This window comes from Miniopterus natalensis, chromosome 16 (assembly GCF_054644295.1).
Source record: "Miniopterus natalensis isolate mMinNat1 chromosome 16, mMinNat1.hap1, whole genome shotgun sequence".
Taxonomy (NCBI): Eukaryota; Metazoa; Chordata; class Mammalia; order Chiroptera; family Miniopteridae; genus Miniopterus; species Miniopterus natalensis.
The window spans coordinates 5,260,340-5,281,538 of NC_142096.1; the positions used below are offsets into that span (position 1 = coordinate 5,260,340).

General features: G+C 45.6%; 1 protein-coding gene across 1 annotated transcript in view; it reads right to left on the minus strand.

The window, feature by feature from the left end:
* Positions 1–20,934, minus strand: part of NIPAL2 (NIPA like domain containing 2) — a 33,116-nt gene extending 12,182 nt beyond the window's left edge. The window contains exons 1-4 of the mRNA XM_087825153.1: positions 20,815–20,934; positions 16,880–16,948; positions 13,948–14,119; positions 4,271–4,330 (exon numbers count right to left, since the gene is read on the minus strand). Coding sequence (XP_087681279.1) covers positions 4,271–4,330; positions 13,948–14,119; positions 16,880–16,948; positions 20,815–20,934 — 421 coding nt within the window. The remainder of the gene's footprint in view (positions 1–4,270; positions 4,331–13,947; positions 14,120–16,879; positions 16,949–20,814) is intronic.
* Positions 20,935–21,199: the final 265 nt, after the last annotated feature.

A 21,199-nucleotide genomic window follows, 5' to 3' on the forward strand; every position in this document is an offset into this window, starting at 1 on the left:
TTTCAGGTGGCAGCCTGGAAACGTAATTCAGCCTGCTTCCTCGCTGGGGTCGGCCGCGCTGAGCACCTAACACAACCAGCAGGGCTCCCACCCCAAACGACTCGCTTTGTCCATAAAAATCTCACAGTTCAAAGACACCCATTTCCTATTCTTCTCACCCAAATGATTTAGGATTTTGAACTCTAGTTTCTGAAAACAAAGAGCATTTGATTTTCACACATGCTGAACAATAGCTCTTCAGGTACCGTAGAAGCTATGAAGTTTCATCTGAGTAACAATTTACTCTGTAATGTGTTGTGAAGACAGAAATTATAGATACAATTTTAAAAGCGATTTCTAATGAGATTAAAAAAAATAAAACATTATATGTTCTTGAGCATTGTAATAAAAGGAAAATAATAAAAACCATATATAAGATCTTGGGCAAAATTATTGCCCAGCCTTGTCCTTTCTTTAGGAATAAAAAGATCTTTTATAATTGTTCAATATTAGGTTCCTAGGGAAAGGGGATTTAAAAAAACAGTTTTGTAAACTTGGTAAAGTAGAATAAAAGCACAACACAATTTAAAAGTCTGACACTTCCAACTTCCTTTTGTGAAATCCAAATTTCTTCTTTATATTGAGCTCCTCTGCCAGTTATTTCTTTATCTCATCGAACTGTATCTAGTGCCATTTACATATCTTTTTAAAGATTTGCTTTGGAATGGGTAACACATGTATATGGTAAAAAATTCAAAAGCACACGAGGGTGATGAGTGAAGTTAAATCTCTCTTACACCCCGATGGCCTCCCGGTTCCTACTTCCTGAGGTTTTCTTTGCTGGTTATTTCATGCATGTGCATTTGCTGGTGTGTATGAATTCTGGGTTTTTTACACAAATGGTATTATACACACTTTTCTGTGCCGTGCTTTATTTCTAATCAACAGAGCATCTTGGGCAACATCACCCTCGTTCAGCCTGCATAGTGTCCCGTTACATGGAGGGAGTGCGGCTCATTTAGCTTAACTTTCCAACAGGGTCCCCATGTCACATCCTGACACAGCCCCTCTGCCCCATTTCACATCTGCTTCCACATTTGTCTACGGTGCCCATTTAAACCAATGCAGATCTTCACTGCATTCAAAACTCCTTAAATAAAATGACTAATAATTCCAAAATTATACTTGCAAAGTACTTTCTCATGTGCATCATTTCGTCTGAGCCTCACCTCACTGTGAGTCCAGTGAGTAACTCTATGGTAGCTGAGGTCATACATTCTTCCTTCTTAATAGTTTTAATTTCAGCTACGTCTGGCACTCACAAAGGCAGCCTGTATGGCTGCTACCTGCTATATGCTTATTTGGTGTCATTTTTTTTCTCTGTGTGATTCACTGTCTCCTTTATAAATCACATGCACATTTTTCATAAGTGTTTAAAGTGTTGAAGATAGTCATTAGCAGTTCCTTAAAGAAATTTCCTTAACATTTATTTATATTCCACTTTTTCCTAAAAGGGGCATGAGATACATGAGTTCTTACTATTTTTATTTCAGTAAAGCCACAGAGTTCTGACTTAGAAAACTTGCTCTTTACCTTCTGCTGCTCTCAGGTCAAATCCCCCTGGGAGGCGGTGAGTTGGACACACTTAAATAGCTCCCTTACTGAAAGACCCCCCGAGTCCTTAATGCGTTCGTGTTCACTGTGAATTTCCCACAAGAAGATACGGTTATAATATTTTCTAAACATACTTGGCCATTTCTGTCCGCCTGAAGCGGTGCTTTGCGGGATACTTTCTGCTTTGGGAAGCGCCTGTCGTTTGGCCGGGTGAGCTGCTTGAGTGCAGCCTGTTTCAGGGGCTCCGGCCGCTGGCCCTAGAAACTGGGGCCTGAGCGACGCGTCCGGCGGCTGGAGGGGGCGCAGCCGAGAGTCAGCCTCCTGCGCTCCCGTTCACTGGCACCTCCAGCCTCAGTCCCTCGTCCACGCAGGCCTGGGGTGCATGATCCTCCAGCACAGTCTCCTCAACTGGCATCTGGTCTCCCAGCCCACCTTCCCCTGCGGAAAGCCTGAAATCTCTTTTAATGTGTCCCTACCCACCAGCTCGGTGCTCGCTAGGGTCAACCGTCTATTGTCTAGCTTCTGGAACGTGACTTTATCTTATTCCTGGTAGGCCCAAGAGTCTTCTAACATTCAGCTGACCTGGCTCCAGTGAAGACTGATGTGTGATTCTCTCGGTCCTGGTAATAAGTCTCCTGATCCATGGGGTCTGGCTGTTACTTTTGTGGGACGCCAGGAGTCACAGAACGAACGCCATTTGGGACATTCTTTCCCCTCAGTACAATCTCTCCAGATTCTCAGGCTTAAGGCAAGGAAATCCTGAAGGAGCCCTGGGCTGAGAAGTCTCTATAATGTAGTGAGTACAAATCATTCTACACCTCCCATCAGAAAGCCTGCCATTCTTGAGGCAGCTTTGAAACCCAAAGAGCCAATCTGTCCTCTCACCCAGAAATAACGGCTTGTGTTTGGCCAGATTAGCATCCTAGATACTGGCCCCAAACCAAGCTGACCTCTGGGGTGGGAGGAGATGGTCTTCATCTCACTATTAATCTCCTGACATTCTATCTGGGGAAACCGTTAACAGGTGACTTGAAGTGATTAAGTTACTAGTCTCTGGGGAGAGCTGATGAATTGACTGCAATTTTTATTTTTACGATGATATTATCTGGATTAAATCAGCTAGGATCTCCCAGACTATTAGATACCGTACTTTTGATGACTAAGGAAGAGAGGGGAACATACTATCCTTTTTGGCTGATTAGAGGGGAGAGAAATCTGGTGCTTTTTTTTAAAAGGAAAAAAAAATCATTAAAATAATTTAAAGTTATTAATCCACGAAGAACCAGAACACAGTCCAGAGCTTGTCATTGAGTTAATAATAGTTGGCGATTCCTTTCAGACATAGCTTTTGTGAGGTCATTTTTTGAGGCCAGTGGTGAAAAGCTTCATAGTCACAGAGCAACATTTGGCAATAAATTAGTTCAGCTTGTTCCCACATGGCCCCAAAATCTTCATTTGTTCCATCATGCAAAACAAACTTCCATTTGCTTCAAGCAGGGAAAAACAAGTGATTTTCTTTTGCCCATTTTGACAATTTAATATTTAGCATGCTTCTATGTTAATCTTTTTTTTAATTTTTTAAATGTTACTATTCTTTTCCTTGTATGGTTTTAGTCTCTGTAAAGGAAAAAAATGCATGTTTTTAAGCTTTTAACCAAAAGAGCCGAATTTTCTCAAGGCAACAGCAACACAGGAGAAAAGACAAGACATGTGACCACACAGCCCTGAGTGAGGCTGAAGAAAAACCTTTCCCTAAGTACGAGATGGGTGATTCCCCTCAGATCAAGAAAATCTCACCATATTGCGCTGGAGACGTGGGCATGGTGACTATCTCCTTCCTCACTCTTACGGTCCTAGATTAAAGTCTAGAGCTGATCACTATTAACTATAGTACGCAACAAATGTGTCCGTTACACAGCCCTACTCAGAACGCATCGAGTTCGGAAGGGAAAAAACAAAGAACCCCCCCAGAGCTGCGGGAAGTGTGGCCTGCATCACTACGGTCTGCAGAAATATCGGAATCGAGGTGTCCTCTGATGAACCAGCAGAGTGTGTGGCTGTGGTGGCCGCAGTAATGATGGTAATATTATAGGATAGGCCCGGTACCAAGAGTTTTACATACATGAACTCATTTGGTCCTACAAAGTAGGTAATATTATCTCCGTTTCATTAAAGGGGTGTCCCTTTTTTTAAAAAAAGAGTTTTTATTGATTTCAGAGAGAGACGGAAACATCAGCGATGGGAGAGAGTCCTGAACCGGGTCAACGCTCAGCCGCTGAGCCATGCTGTGGGCCAGGAACTCTAAATAAAAATTTGAAGAGCAAAATTCTATGTTACGTTTGGAGAGCTAAATACAAATCAGGTAGTTAACCGGTACATCTAATTTTTGGGTGTGGTTTTCCTTTTTATGTAATAGTTTCACGGGACAATTTAACAAATATGTCCTTTGAAGCAGAATTTACTGGATTTTGTCATGCTCTCAATGCTGTAAAATAATAATTTGCTGTGGTCAACAGTATGGGGAGTGGGCGCAATGAAGATTGAGAGCAGGTGGCAGCTCCAAGATTATATCGGTGCCCGTCATTTGTCCCCAGTTTATAAAGCACCTGTTTTTTATGGATGGTATTATTTCCCGATCAAGCAGTGCTATAATTATATGCATCGAACAATTACTTACCTAGTAAATCTGAGGCTCTCAAGTTTTCTTTCAGAAACATGACGGAAATAAAGGCACTACCTAGAAAGAAAATGGCCATTAGTGGTGTTTCCGATATAAAAACCTCTATCATGCAACGGTGTTTGAAAGGAGTTAAGCCATCTGTGTCTTAGGCGAGTAGCTGTGTCGTGGTCAGAGACCCCCAGCAGCTGCGGCTGTAAAAACAAGTTCTTTCCCCTCGGGGTTCAGGATACGTGGAAAGTGGCCTGGGTCACAGTGGCCCTAGGACAGTGATTGGGACAGTGTCCCGTTTACAGTGAGGGTTTAATAACTCAATGAGTGCATGGAAAGGAAGGAGGGAGGGAGGGAGGGAGGGAGGTTAATTATAGGAATGAAGGATTCACTCAGAATAAAGAGCATGGGAGATGTCCACCAAGCATGAATTCAATTGTGCAGTATGCCTTTAAAACATTAAAGCAATATTTTCTGCACATCAGTTAATCTGCAGATACATAGCCCATCCCATTAAGAACTGAGTTTGGGACAGATGTAAAAATGTACAAAAATTTTGTTTCAGGTTCGGACCAAAGTAATTCAGGGCAACTAATTTCACACGTCAGAGAATCAGAAAAGGTACAAACCCCAAGACCCCCCTCCCACCCCCATCGCTGGCGTCCTGCGTAATTAGGCAAGGAATGTTTCCAAGCAGGGGGAGCAGAGTCACAACAAACACCCCACAAACGCAGGCCCCTGTAACGACAGGCGACCGCTTCACAGCAAAGATTCCAGCCAGAAGGGAGACGGCGCTCACGTGGAAGGAGGGAATTTGGGGGCTGGCAGGAGACAAAGAGACAATCTCCTCCAGGTCCTACACATGGGAATTGGGAAACTGAGGTCCAAAGAGGTCGTTTATTCATCGATCCGTTCGTCTAACTAACATCTATGCTGCAGCAGAACTGGAACCGGCACCCGCATCTCCTTTATCCGGCCCAGAGCTCTCTAGTAAACCGTACTCCACAGCCTCTCTTGCAGGAAGGAAGCGTCTTTTACCTTCTCTGCTTGCTGCTAAGCCACAGTTTCATAAATAATTTCACTTTCAGAAAGAACAGGGGGAAATGCTATACAGGAGATAATTTCATTGCTGAAAACAGAAAGGACATGATTGGTAAAAATAAGCTTGAACTACACTAATGCATCCAATCGTCAATTGCTGTGAAATAGCTATCAGAGTTTTATGAAGCATAAATATACTATTTTTAGCTCTGAAAAAATTATGTCTGATACACTTATACACTCATTTTTCTGTTTTAAGAGAACATGAGATTTTCTATAAATTTTTTACATAAGAGAATAAGAAGATTTTAAGTTTTATTTAGCAAAGAAAGCAATAAAAAAAGAACATTCGATTAAGATACATTTACTTGTAACTCATTTATGCTGCAAAACACTGTTAAAATGAGAGTTATGCCGAGCAAAAACAGTATCTGAGCAACAGTTAATAACATGACTTCCAAGTAGAGCAGTAAATTTTTAAGATGAGAAGAAAATAAACTGAAGCGCTTCCATATATATTGGCGATCGGAGATCTGTCCAACTCAACCCTGTCTAGTTGCTATAACCACGACCGTTGTTTAATGAACACTCAGAGAGGGGGAAAATCCATTACACTTTTATTCCTCTAGTAAAATTTAATATTCAACAACAGAAAAAAAAAAAATTCAAGATCGGTAGCTTAAAAAGCATTAAAACAGAACACACTTGTAAATTAAACAGATTTGTGCTAGGTGGGCTTAAACTGTTATAGTTACTACTGAGAGTTTACTTCAGCACTCACAAGGTTGTATACATTGCTTTTGTTTTGTTTTGTTTTGAAATATGTTTTTAATTGATTTTAAAGGGGGAGGAGAGAGAGAGAGAAACATTGATGAGAGAGAGACATCGATCGGCTGCCTCCTGCACGCCCCCAACTGGGGATGGAGCCCACAACCCGGGCGGGCGCCCTGACAGGGAACTGAACCGGCAACCTCTTGGTTCATGGGTTGATGCTCAACCACTGAGCCACACCAGCCGGCTGATGAGTACCTTTTGGACTACAGGCATATTTGGACAGAGGTTCATGGGTCCTTTACCACTCTGGCCTTCGTAGGACATGAGTCTACACAGAGAAGGCTCCCGGCGCCAGTCCTTACAGAGTGCGCACAGACGCAGGTCTCCCTATAGGTGTTCACAGACCCTGGGGTTAAATTCATTACACAGTTTCATAAATAATTTTGAAACTCCAGAGGTGGACACTGGCCTATAAATGACCATAACACATTAAAAAATGAGAAAAGCAGCATATGAAAGATAATACACCGAAGTTCAAACAGTGGTGATGTAGGAATCCTGGGTAGGGGGTGTGTGTGTGGGGGGGGAGAGAGCAGAAATATTATCCAGAAGGGAAAAAGACAAAAAAGCTTCTTCTAGGATTTTGTTTGGTTCAGATAGAGCTCCCATGGGGAAGTTTATTAATATATTCGCTCGGCCTTGACCATGAAGCTTCATGGCCACAAAGAATCTTAGCAGCAGCTATAACTGACTCCCACTGGTGAGTCGTTTAGATTCTTTTGGGCCATTGAGTGTCACTCAGGTTAGCAATCAGAATGAAGATGCTTTCTGGTCAAGGTTGACATAAGGAAACTTACACATGGGCACTCTGATTTGGATCTCCAGATGAAAACAAAGGCCAAGCAAGATTCTGGTGGCTTCAGCTGAACCAAGACTAGATGTGGGGGACCGTGCCAGTCCCAGGGGTAGGTATGTGCCCTGGTGTTGAGCTTCCTAATGCTTCCTGATTCACTCAGGAGCCAACCCTGAGTTTGTTCTTCCTTCGCCTCCTCTCTGACGTCACTCAGACTTGTGGTGGTTGCGGAAGGGTTACTTAGCCTACTGTGGTCAAGAGCTGGTGCTCTAAGATCCACAGCAGGCCGCAAGTGAGAGAGAGAGAAAACAACAGCTATACGTTAACCTGAATTTATGAGAACTCAGGTAGGTTGTACAAACTTGATTTGGATTTTCTTCTGTAACAGCTACTAATGTGGGTTAATAACTCAGAAGGTAGGCATCAGTTTTCTGTTAGATAAGACAAGGGTCTCAAGGTCTCGGTGGTTCTTAGTGCTATTTTTGCTGGATGTTAAAAGGCACAGTATTTTGCAGCTGCAGCTGCAATGGGATGAGCTTGACCAGAACCACAACTAGATAAGTTTAGCCAACTGCAAAGACAAAAATCTATGAGTAATTAACCAAATAGTGTCCAGAGCTTTGGATGTGAGTCTTACTTGCTGTAAGTAAATAAAACTAATGACAACCGTGTCTTGTTCTTGAATAAGAACCCCCTGAGTTCAGTAACATTTCCATATGTTAGCAATTAAACGCAAGGGTAGGTTTTTATATATCATTTTAGATTTTCGTGCCTGTAGAATGATAGGTAAACGGGCATTCCCTTTTTCAGTTTGCAACATTAAGATGTCTGTGTACGCTCTACTTAAATTCTCTACCCCTCCGAATAATAATTTTTTAATTGGAGATTTAATAGCACAGAAGAGCGTTCAATAACTATTTAAATGTGTTAGAGTATGGCTATTTTAAAAAGATTTTGTTCACATTTATTGACTTTTCCCCATTTTAGCTACCTCTTTATGACCACTTCTTAAAAGACAAATTTAATCGAAAGCTTAAGAAAAAAACAATTACATGTTACTTAAATGTAATTACGATATGATATTCTTATCTGATTCAATTGGAACGAAAAAGAGCCTTTGGTCCACAGGTCGAGAACTCAGTGCCCACAGGTAGCTAGTTCTCTAAGTGCCCATGGGCTGCAACGGCCTGCGGTGGGGCTGTGGTCACTTGAACCACACGGGGTCAGTGTGACCGGTGGTAGCCGCACTTCAGCCCCAGCACGCGGTGAGTCCATCTGATACTTCTGGACAAAAAGCCAGTTCTTGTGTGTCAAGGTCCAGTTTCTAAACATGGGAAAATAATTTGTATTCTTAGAAGCATTGTTTGAGCCAAACAAAACAGAGCAGAGGCCAGATCTGGTCGACAGGCCGCCCGTTTGTGAACACTGATCCAGTCCTCAGTTTTCATCTCCTGGACATTCGATTTATTGTTTAGTGTCTACGATCTGAAGAGAATACAGGGTATATGTTTACACATCTAGGAAAGTAGAAGACTAAGTAGTAAAGAAAACTCTCTTATGTAAAAAAAAGTAACGTATGACATGACATGAAAAGAACATATTTATATATAATGCTACAAACAGATCCTCACACGTAAATATCTGGCTCGTGGTTTCTGACCACGTACGATGGCAGCTTTATGGAAAGCAAACCACAGGGCCCTTTCCTGTCACAACCAAGCTTCAGACACGTGGACGCCCCGAGCGTGCTCAAGGGCTCAGGCGACTCCAACCCGACAGAGGCCCTGACTGCACCGCGGTTATTGTTCCCTGTCAGCTGCAGAACTGCAGTGAAAGAGCATGTCAGGGACAACGTATTCCGTGGCGTCAGGATTGGAAGAGCTGAGGCTGTGACACGTTGAAAATGTTTCTTTACAGAGAGGAACGTTGGCTACCATCCATAAGGGCAGGAATAAAAACAGACACAAGTAATTAATCTTAATAAAAAATTGCTATCGTCATTTATTGAAAATAATTAAAAGATCGTTCGTAGGTTATTTGCATAATTTCAATCCAGGACATTTACCTGGATTAAGAACAACAATCCTTTTCTACATTTTACTTGACACACATTAGTGATTAAACTTGAAAGGACTCCAAAAAGAGGTAAAAATCCTATCACTGAAAAGATGAACTCTTGTGTTATAAATTTAAATGTGCATTACTTCATTAACAGCAACTTCTCTGGAAATACTCTCAAATTTAATCTACTTATTACTCACTTCTAGTCATCTGGGAAATAATTAAGGAAAATAATTGGGTGGTGTTCTCAAATACTAGGGATGGGTGAAAAAGACATTTCAAACAAAGATCTTTAGGTTTTCGGAATGCTTCCAGCTGAGTTCATGAGCGGACAGACAGAAGGTCAGAACCTCAGAGTTTTGTTCCATACGTTTTACTTGGGCTGGTTTGAGGACCACGTACTGAAGCAGACAACCCAGCAAGTCACTGAGAAAACGGATATCGTTGCATATTCCCAACACGAGCATAAAGGTCTGTGCCGAGTGCCACTGTCACAGGGCTCCAGTGAGCTCACCCAGGCCGGCGCCAGGCACAGGGCTCTAAGGGCTGGGACAAGGGCAGTAACTAGGTTTGTGGAACGCGGCTGGTCACTCGCTCACTGGTCTATGTTTCCTTTCATTTGTTTCTGATAAAAATCTTGGAGACCGAAGTTTCTGCTCGAGATGACTTCTTTGGAATTCCAAAGGCCTCACCCGGGCTTTCTGGCTACGCTGTGACCGTTGTCTAATGGGTTACAGACACGTTTCAGTTTGGAGCTTCCCAACAGCTCAACAGAAATACACGAAACAACATATACCCCACAACAGGAATCTCACTTTGAGCAAAAGCCAGCACGTTAGGGAAAAATTAAAGATGGAAAAGACTTATCAGTCACATGTCTCATTCTATTCTCGTTTCCTCAGTGCTTAGCTCTCCAATCTTAATCCCAATTAGCCTGTGACGAGGGTGACTGCTTCTCTTAGGAAATTATTCCAGGGCCAAGGAGACTTAGCTGCTATTAATCTTTATTGTTCCATTTAATATTCCAAGTGTTTGATCTCATATAATTTATCTCAAATTTAATCTACTTATTACTCACTTCTAGTCATCTGGGAAATAATTAAGGAAAATAAGTTTATGTGACTCAGATGGTACCTGGCATAGCAGATGCACATTCAATATTAGTCTCTTACCTTTGACTATTTCTCAAGTACTGCCCGACTTTAATTGGGAAAAGACGATATATTCTCTGAACTCTTTCCTAATTACTTTCAATAAGTATACTCCAAGGCATAAAACTGAAAAACGTCTATCATAGTCTATCTGTTCTACCCTCCTGCCCCTGAAGCAATCACCCTTCCTACTCCCAGCCCCTTGCTACCCCTGGACAATTAATTTTATACTGAGTAAGGTCTGCCATGAATCTTTTTATTTTAATGATTTTAGAGAGAAGGGAAGGGAGAGGGAGAGAGAGGTAGAAACATTGATGAGAGAGACACATCGATCGGCTGCCTCCTGCACACTCCCTACTGGGGATCGAGCTCATAACCCGGGCATGTGCCCTGACCGGGAATTGAACTGGGGACCTCTTGGTTCATGGGTTGAAGCTCAACCACTAAGCCACACCGGCCGAGCTGCCATGAATCTTCTTAATTCTATGTGGCTTCCACTCTGGATTGTGATAGCTTTATTATTTTAAATCACCTCTCAATGCTTAGGCACCGCACAGATCGGTCATGGGGATGAACAGAAAAAGGAAACGTTACATGAAGGACACACTTTGTAGATGAACAAATAATCTAATTCAATCCCCAAAGGACAGGCGGATAAGCCTTTGTGTATTTACAAGAGCGAACATTCACAAGTCCCTTGCAAAGAAATGCGTAACCCTTGTACTTCATCAGGAATTGAAATCTTTTAACCAAGTGCGTTTTCTGTCCCAACACCCTAGAACAGAACATCCTATCCTCATTTGATCATAATTCAGTTTCAGCCCAATTCTGCGAGGCTGCACTGTGTGATTTCCCTGAGCCACACTCTCCTAGAAAAAGCAGATGGCAGCACCCAGACACACAGTCACCAGTCTCCTGGGTGTCAGCTGAACGGCCGGGACAGACATCAAACCAGTCACTGAGAACATGCTGAGACTTGCCAAAGGGGAAATGCAAGGCCGGGACCGCCCCGTGCAGCTGAGCAGGTTGTGCACAAAGACTATACATCTGAGGGGGCACCGCCCACATCTCAGATTTTGGTGGTTTGTGTATTTCCCGGGACAATTTTCTGACAGATGGCACCAGAGTGTCCTGCTTGAATAAAATCAATGTATTACAACGTGCAGACAGACAGAAATAAAGCGTCACGAGGAGGGCTGCCTTCTGCTAACTCACAAAAAGGCTCTATATGGGTGAGAGGAGGGCACACAGGTGCGAAGGGAGCAGGGACCACGCCCGCTGAGCTTGGGCCAGGAGCCAGGAACCGGGGCCTGAAAAACCTGTTCGACGGCACTGGGCAAAGGAGCAGCAGCTCTGACCGGGTAAGACAGGACAGCAGGCCTGACGCACCCGCGTGAGGTGAGCCTGGGCCCCGCGGTCACGGGCACAGTGCGTGGGAAGAGGCAGACAGAGGAGGATGGGAGACAGAGCCCTTCGCCTGGACTTGAGAGCGAAACTTCCTGAAGCGTTCGAGATGTTCATTTCTTTTTTTAAAAAATCTGTAAAGCGACAAAAGGCAAACAGGCCAGAAAAGACTATGCGACCTCCACTCAACACTGCAACAGACATTACCATTTTTCTTAGTTCAAAGGGAGGTTTGATTTCCTTGCTGAGGCTCCCAAGAAATAGGAAGGAAAGTTCTAGCAAAGAAAATCGAGGACACCCTCCTGCCGCATCTGTAAACACAGCCACGAGATACGTCTGTTTTAAAAACACTTTCTCCTTCGCTTCAAATTCTCTGGAGCTCCTGTAATCTTTACAGAGAAGCTCTGGAAGGCAGGGGGTGTCCTGGGGGAAAGTCTGCATCACCGGGAGTCCCTGACCCACCCACACGCTTCACAGGAGCCTGAGGTCAGCTCCGCCCTGCTGGGGGAATACCGTTTCTGAGCCTACACTGTCGTTCGCAAAGATTGTGAAGTCAGAAGTGATTTGTGTGCGCGGCTGTAATTTACTTCCTTGAATAATTTTAAATGGGCAGAGAGGGAGGCTGTTAAAAACGTTCTCGAGTTGAACCATTCATTGGGGCTGAGATCACACACACACAGCGACGTGAAACGTTGGGCAAAGCCCATCGGGCAAGGCAGCGGATCTGGAGTTTGAGGTGGGGGACTGGCCCCGGAGGACAGGCTGCCGCGAGGGAAAGGTGGGGCGCCCTAGCTTCCTGCGGTTCACGGGAGCTTCGAGCAGGTCCTGCCAAAACGAGCGGTTTCACAGGCGGCTTCACGGAGGGTCTGCAAGAAGGGTCACGGCCGGCCCTAAATTTCCGGCAACTTCCAAATTTTCACCTCAGGGCCCCAGAGGCCTGGCTAAATTTCATCCCTGTGAAACGTCTGGTCTTTACAATAAATCCAGCCCTTTGAGCTAGTAGCTCTCTTGTTCTTGCTCCCAGGAAAATGACTTCCCAGGACTGGGCGCCTCGAGATAAACGGAGGATCTGATACAGTGCGGTGCACGCAGCCCTCCCCAGGTCACTGTCTGACTTGCCTGGGCACCTTTTTCCTTTGGCTATTTCATGGAAACTGAGCAAAAGGCAGAAAAAGAAAGACAACTAAAGATCAGCTTTAAATATACAGTCGTTATGGAGAAGAAAATAACATTTTCAGAACAACTGGGGAGCGGGGGGCCTGTGGAAGTCCCAAGTTGGCCATATAACTAGATCTTTTATCTGTGATTTCTCAGATTTTGAAAATCAAACCTACAGCGTCCATGTACACAGTATGTGTACTAAATAGAAGATAAGACATACACAAATTGCTCACTTCATCAGAATGTTAAAAATGGTAAAGGGTTATATACATCGTGAGCCTATTCAGAGCATGAGGGTTTTTAACGGAATGATTTCTAGAAAACTAAAAAAGTGTCCTTTGCTAAATATTCTGTTATTGTATATCGTGAATGCATTTTAAATGTTTTAAATGATTAAGAAGGGGAAACTACTTGCAAAATGAAAGGAAATTCTCTTTGAATACACACTGTTTCCGTTTTAGCGATGCGCCCTTTAAGGCTATCTAATGCTTTTTAGGAGAAATACTAAAACTGGGGTCTGTAAGCACATGTTATGCTTGATCTAGTTGTGACCAGACAATAATCATCAACTTGTTTCTATCTCAATGAAGTTTCCAAATTCACAGACGTTTAGAAACATGCTGTTTCCATAGCAGCAAATAGAGAGTGAAACTAACAAGATCTTATTGATTTTAACGAGGTTTAGGGAACTTGCTCTTTTTCAGCAGCGATTTTTGCTCTTTTATTTTAGTCTTTCAGCAACATCTTCCATTCTCTTTTCTAAATGCATTTAGTAAATCATATAAATTTTAGAAGTAACAAGTATTTAATTCTTCATGTGTAAAAGGGATGCTAAACTACGGAGTCCAAGACCAGGCACCGAAGCATCTGAGCACACGTAATGCCAGTTTAACATATGAATAACATATAAATTGGATTACAAATGCTTTTAGATGACTCATTAATGATTAAAAAGTACAGTGTAACATATGCTGTTACCATTAATTTATTAAGACTCAGGCTAGGAATTAGGCTTTTTATACACAGTGTTATAGCTACAAAATGCAAGTTTGTTCATGGTTGATGGGGCGACATCACAGTGATAACTGAAGTTAGTAGTATAATCGTTCCAAGTTAACATGCTAAGAAAACAGGAAATAGGCCTTCTTTCTTTGTGCATGTGTTTTTTAAGTTGTATATTTTTCACCAACTTTCTGATCTCTTAAAATTTCCATTTGTGGAAACATAGAAAAGGGGCTCACCTGTAACGGACATACAGCCTAAGGGAGCAATGAGAGTAACGGGGGCAAATCCGTAGGCCGCGAAGTTCCCCGTCTCGCCCACGGCCATCAGCAGGACGCCGCCCCACCACAGTGCGCTCCTGAAGACCGGCCGCGGCTGCTCTTGGCGGGCCAGCCGCAGGTGAGAATATTTCTAGGAATAAAGCAGAATGTAAATGAGAAAATATTTCTACCCAATTAAAACTTGTTTTAAAAATATTTTGGCGCTGACAATTCCCATCACGGCTTTAAAGTGTATTGGCAGATCACCGTAGAGCAATTATTGCGGTTTTGTGTTTGTTGCAAACATACCAACAACAGCAGAAGTGACTCACATTGATATAGCATTTTGTAGCTTAAAGGGTCTTCTCACCCATTACTGTGGCTTAATTCTCATAACAACTCCGTAAAATAAGTAGTAATACTATCTAAAGATGAGGTGTGTGTGATGGAGTTAAGTGACCTTCTGGTCCACTACCAAAACACTTACTATACTTTGTTTCTCATTAAACTTTGTTTTAATGGGTCTCAAAATTCTGTGACAGATTTTGGGTCAAGTTGTTTCCATTAAAAAGTACTGATTTTAAAAACTAGTATCTTAAAAACTGCCATAGACACCCCCCCCCCACACACACAAATGGCCCACAAAACATTCTCCTTTCCTCTGAAGGTTTCACGATGCACTGTAATCATTAACCAGTCTTTTACTATTAAACTTACATGGTGAATTGAGACAAACAGTTCTGCGACCGTTCTTCCACCCGATTAAGATGGGGGTGGCAGGGATTGGGGATACTACTCATGTAGCCTTCTGAGCTTTCTGGGCAGGCTGGGTGGCTTTGCCAGCTCCAGCTGCCTTTTCGCCCACCGCTTTGATGAACCCACAGCAACTGTCTGTCTGTCTCAGGTCACCAAAAGCAAAACAGCCCAGAGGAGGGTAGTCAGAGGAGCTCTCGGCACACGTGGGCCTGCCGGAAACCACATTCACGGACGCAGCAGCACCACCAGATTTCAAGAACTTAGGGCCATCTTCCAGCTTTTCCCCAGAATGACGATCAGTCGTCTTCAGCTCAGCAACTCTGCAGCGTGAGCTGTGAGACAAACCAGCACAGGGGCATGGCCAGCACTGACCTGGCCCGGATGGTTCGGACATCACCTGAGCTGTGCAGCCAGCCGCTTCCACTGGGCGGTCATTTTTGCTGTCACCAGCCCCACTGCCACTATGAACATCTTTAACAGACACGTTCTTGACATTGAAGCCCACATGGTCCCCAGGAAGAGCTTCATGATGCATTTCAGCAGACTTGACTTCAGCTGGAACGCTGGCTGGAGTGAAGGTGACCACCATGCTGGGTTTGAGACCACCAGTCTCCACGTGGCCCACGTGGCCCCAATACCACCAATTCTGTAGACATCCTGGAGGGGCAGATGCAGGGGACTGTCAATTGGACAGGCTGGTGGCAGGATGCAAGCCAGGGCCTCAAGCATTGTGGTTCCACTGGCACTGCCACCTTTATGGGCGACCTGCGCTCCCTTGACCCGAGGCATGTTAGCACTTGGCTCCAGCACACTGTGGCCGCTCCAACCAGAAACTGGCACAAATGCTACCGTGCAGAGTTGTAGCCAGTTCTCTTAATGCAGGTGCTGACTTCTTCAATACTTTCCCTGTATCTCCTCGGGCTGTAGCGCAGCTCAGCGGAATCCATTTTGTTGACACCAACCACCAGTTGTGTCACACCCAGCGTGTGGCCAGGAGGGCATGCTCGCGGGTCTGCCCACCCTTAGAGAACCTGCTTCAGATTCGCCAGCCCCAGCGGCAAAAATCAGGTCAGCACAGTCGGCCCGAGATGTGCCTGGAATCATGTTTTTGATGACGTCTCTGTGTCCTGGGGCATCAGTGATGGTCACATACTTGCCACAGGGAGATGTCAACGGTGACGGCACGCTCACGGTCAGCTTCCAGTTTATCCGAGGCCCAGGCACACGTGAAGGAGCCCTTCTCCGTCTCAGCAGCCTCCTTCTCACATTTTCCGATGGTTCTTCTGTTGATCCCACCACACTTGTAGATCAGATGGCCAGCAGTGGCGGGCTTGCCGTGTCCCATGACGTGTCCGATGACGACGATGTTACTACGAGTCTTTTCCTCTCCCATTTTACCTTTGATTTAGTGTTTTTCTCAACACCTGTGTTCTGGTGGCAAACCTGTTGCCTCCAAACACTTATATTAGAACATCAAAAAGTCCAGATGCCCAAATAAACATGAATGAAATAAAGTTAATCAGTGACTAAAGAAAAACCTTTTGAAAAGAGAGTCAAATTTATGAGTCAAAATAGCTGCCACAATGACCACACCGGGCAGAATGCCTTGGTAGCAGGGGTTAGGTTATGGGGAGTCTTATTTATATCTGCTTGGAGTATTTCTTTGTATTTTAAACATATAAATTCCTGAAAAACTGTCCATCGAATAAAAGCCCTATTTCCTTATTGATTTTATGATAACTGGACTTCCTTATAAAAAGTAAATACAATTCTAGATTACTTTTAAAAATTTGTAAAAAAATTAGAAAAGTACTAGAAGAAAACACAGAACATTAAAGAAAAATATTAGCTTATGCCAAGATTATGAATATTTTTCCAAGTGTGGTACAAATTCATAAGCCACCTGGACACCTTGCCTAGGGTACACAATACTATTAAGAGGACCACAAAAACGCTTAATTTCTTTTAAAATCAGAAGAAAAAATATGAATGTAGTCCAACTGGATTATATTTACCTTTATATCAGTGAGATCGCAAAATATAATTTTTATATTTTTAATGTTTCTCCATTTTGCCCAAGAAGGCACAAGTGCCCGTGGCCCATTAAAGCCATGTGGTAGAAAAATTCAGAGTTAGAAAAGTAAACTCTTCTTACCTGAATATTTAGGGAAATACTGATGACCAAGTTTCCTAACACGGCCAGCAAAACTCCAAAAAGGTGAAACTGAAAAAGAAAATGTTTTCTTTAAAAGGTAACTAAATAGCACTTGTCAGATATTTCCTGGAAAAACCCCACAAAGAACACCACGACCCAAACAACGACAAAATTTAGGTTGATACATTCATTCGTTCGTTCAGCAAAAATTTACTTAGCATGCATTTGTGAGGGTTGTTTGGAACATGAATAGTGATTTTATTGGGATTAGTGGCCCGTGTTTACTTTCTCAGGCTCCAAGTGAATGCCCCGTGGTCCTTTTATATTGTCATGTGTATCATCAGGCTCTGTACATAGATGGCAATTGTCTGAGGAAAGAGAACCATGTCTTAGGCTTCTATTGGGTCTTTGACATCATCAACTGTACAAGGAGTCTGAAAAATACTTGCTTGGAAACATGTATAATCATTTAAAATAAGAGCTATATGGGTTAAAAAATGAGTTTTTACACATTGCCCAAGATGTTTACTATGATCGTGTATATTATCTGATGACTTCAAAAGATGCATTAGCAGCTCCTATCTAAACACAGAAGTATAATATCCTCTAGCGTTATATAAATTAGCAATGATTTAAGGGATCTTTCCCCTCTTCTACATAACTTAACTCCTAGCTAGCTTCAAATTCCAAGGAGTTATTTGAATTTCAAATGAACATTACAACCATAAGGAACCCCTCTCAGAATGCAAAATGTCTTTGAAGTTGTAGAACTTTATTATATGTGCTGAAGTGAAATTTAGTATATTTTAAAAATGAAGCAACAAAGTTGAAAACCCATTTAACAGTTGATGCATAATAGCCATAGCCTTTAATCAGTTAAGAATTTTCTTTTTCTAATAAAGGCAGTTGGCAATAATTTCGATCACTGTCCCTCACAGGGAACAATCGTATCATAATACAATGTGCTATTTCCATGCTTTTGATTTCCAATGAGATGCATTTGGCAGCAATCAGGCAAATAAATGTTCAGACGAAGTCTGGGATTGAATGAATAATTATGAAAATCTTCCATAATTATAAAAATAAATAGGCAAATAGAAATAACTTCAAAATTCTTTAAATCTTTCACTGAGTAGTTTAAATGCCACCAGGGCAAGTGTTTAGCAATCTGTTTTTGTGAAGAAAGGAAAAGAAACTCTTGCTATTTCGATGGTGCCCCTCAGACTGCAACAGTTACGGCCACAGTGGGTTTGAAGCGTTAAGATGGAAAAGGCACTACATTGGGGGGGACGAGAGGAAGAATGTGGCCAAGTGACAGCAGCAGGCTGCACCGGACAGCATGGAGCCTCTACGGAGACTCCAGCAAGGGATGCCCTGAATGTGCACGAAGCCATTTATTCCAAGTACGAGGTAGTTACAGTAAGATATTTTGAGATAGTGGCCACAATCGCGTAACTTTGAATATGGTATCTTGTCACAGTCGTTCTAGTTTGTTAATGTTGTGCCTTGTTTATATAGTAAACTTGATCACAGGCATGCATGTGAAGGAAAAAACATAGTATAACAGGATGAGGAGCTACCTGTGGTTCGAGGCGTCCAGTGGGGGTCTTGGACGGATCCCCACAGGATAAAGGGAGACTGCTGGACGCTGGATGTGCTCACTGTGCTTTGGACGGAGCAGGGAGCTCAATAACTATTTTAGAAACACTATCCTTTTATACTGGAAACTTGTGGCTCAAACATAAAGAAAATGTCTTTGCAGAACTCTATGACATCTGTACTTTTATAGGCAGACTCCTGAGTGACGCAAAAGGGGCGCAGGCCTCACCTCCCTGGCTCCCCAATACATTGTCACCGGTACTGCTTTTCCTCTCCTGCTGTCTACTTGCTTTGAGAGTTCCTCCGTTAAAGCACTCAGACCTTCGCCTTAGACAACACCGATTCCAGGAGGCCACTGTTACATATTCATCTCTTACATGAAAGTGTTTCGGGGGAGTTGGCCTTTTTCTACGAGGAAGGTTAATTGACCAGATCCGATGGTTATCGCTTGGAAAGACACGGAGAGCTGGGCTATCAGTGAGCAGACACTGTCCAAATATTTAAGTTGTGATAAAACTGATTAAACCCTGGCTTCCCAGTAACCAGGGCTAATTCTGAGTGTGGGAGTCCTAAAGTTTTATCTCACATTTTGTTTTTCTTCAGCCACCCCCATGTTCACCCTTCTATTTTCAGTTAGTGTCAAAAAAGAAAAAAGAAAAATTAAATTAATTTTACTTTTACTGGCCTGGACAGCGCTAGAGGCATTCCACAAACTGTTTGCTCAATGAATGTCAATTTTTACTTTTGCTTAAAAACAAATGCAATTACTGGAAGGGTAAAATGTAACCGTCTTATCTGACGGCCTAAATTGGCAGGAGAGTGGGAAACGTTGCTGCGGTCTTACCTCAAACTGGCTGTAGTTGAAATGTTAGCTGAGCAATAATCTGTATAAATATGCTGTCAAAGGCGAGGCGAGCTCTGCAAACACAGGCCTCACGCTTACGCCACGTGATAATCTGCCTTTGGGGCGGGAGCGCCGAGGGAGGCCTGCACCCAGGAAACGCCAAAGGAAGACAGGGAGGGCGGTTTCCACGCAGGAAACGATGCTTTCTCCTGTTCGGGGGGCGCCCTGAAGCGCCCACGTACCGAACACTCTCACCTCGTTACCAAAAGAGAAAAAGCTAGAACTCACCCGCACACCTTCTCCGGGGGCCCCCGCGGGGCCCTCGCCCAGCTCGGGACGGACGCGAGCGCGAGCGGGACGCGGACCCGGGAGCTCGCCCCGGACGGGGCGGCTTCCCGGCGGCGGGGCGGGGCCAGGGGCGGCCGGGGCGCTGGGCCCCCCCGTTCCGCACATTCTGCGGGTGACACTTAGAGCCCCCCCCGTTCCGTACAGTCTGCGGGTGACACTTAGAGCCCCCCCCGTTCCGTACAGTCTGCGGGTGACACTTAGAGCCCCCCCCGTTCCGTACAGTCTGCGGGTGACACTTAGAGCCCCCCCCGTTCCGTACAGTCTGCGGGTGACACTTAGAGCCCCCCCCCGTTCCGCACATTCTGCGGGTGACACTTAGAGCCCCCCCGTTCCGTACATTCTGCGGGTGACACTTAGAGCCCCCCCCGTTCCGTACATTCTGCGGCTGAGACTTAGAGCCCCCCCCCGAAAGCAGGGTGAGGCGCTGCCTCTGTCGTCATCCAGGGGCTCTCGTGACGTTTCTGAAAACCCCTGCCCATCCCAGGCAGCGACCTGCGAAGCCCTTTGCGCACAGAAGGGCTCTGCGCGCTGGTTTACGCGTCAACGCCCCGCGTTAGACCAACACCCGGCGACTGCGCGGCTGTGCATGGAAAGGGCCCGGGCTGGGCGCGGGCGGGGCGCGGCCGCGGGGGGCCGGCCGGGCGCTCTGTTGCCCCTCAATCCGAGCCCCCCAAAAGGGCCGCGCCGACCCCTTGCCGCCGTGCGGTGGTGTTCCCGCTGAGCCGAGGCCATCTGGGCTGACAGCGCGTCCCCAGGGGCGGGAGGCGGGAGGCGCGCGCGGGCCCCCGAGGGCCGGCGCTCCCCACGCGGACCGGGGCCGCGCCGGGGGACAGCGGGGTCCCCAGCAGCGCCCGGAGAAACGCTGTCGCCGTTTTAACCGTGAAAGGCCCTGGGGGGGGGGCGCATGGATGGAGGGAGACGCGGGGCGCGCACCGCAGGGACCTTCCGGGGGAAGGGGGGTCGGGCTGGAGAGGCCCCGGCGGGTCCCCGCGAGGTCGGAGCCGCGGACCCGGGCGACCCGCCGCGGAGCCGGGAGCCGGGGCCCCCGCGCGCCTCCCACTTGGGGGGCAGGGAGGGCAGCGCGCCAGCGGCAGGTCCGCGCGGGTCCTCCTGCCCGAGGCCGGCGGGCAGCCCGCGGCCCTACCTGGTTCCTGCGGTACCAGGCGCCCGACAGGGAGCCGTTGCCGCCGCCCGGCGCCCCGTAGGTGAAGTTCCGCAGCAGCTCGTCCAGCGCGCCGGGGCCTCCGGGGGCCGGCGCCGCCATGGGTCCCGCTGGGCTCGGCCGCCTCCGGCCCGGCTGCTCCGCGAGGCTCCGACAGGACGCGCCGGGCCGCGCGCAGCCGCTTCCTGCTGGACGCCGGCCGGCGGGCCACCTGCGCCACCTGCAGCACCTGCAGCACCTGCGCCACCTGGGCCACCTGGCCCCGCCCCCCGCAGGTGCCCCACCCCCGCAGGTGCCCCGCCCCCAGCAGGTGCCCCGCCCCCCGCAGGGGCCCCACCCCCCGCAGGTGCACCACCCCCGCAGGTGC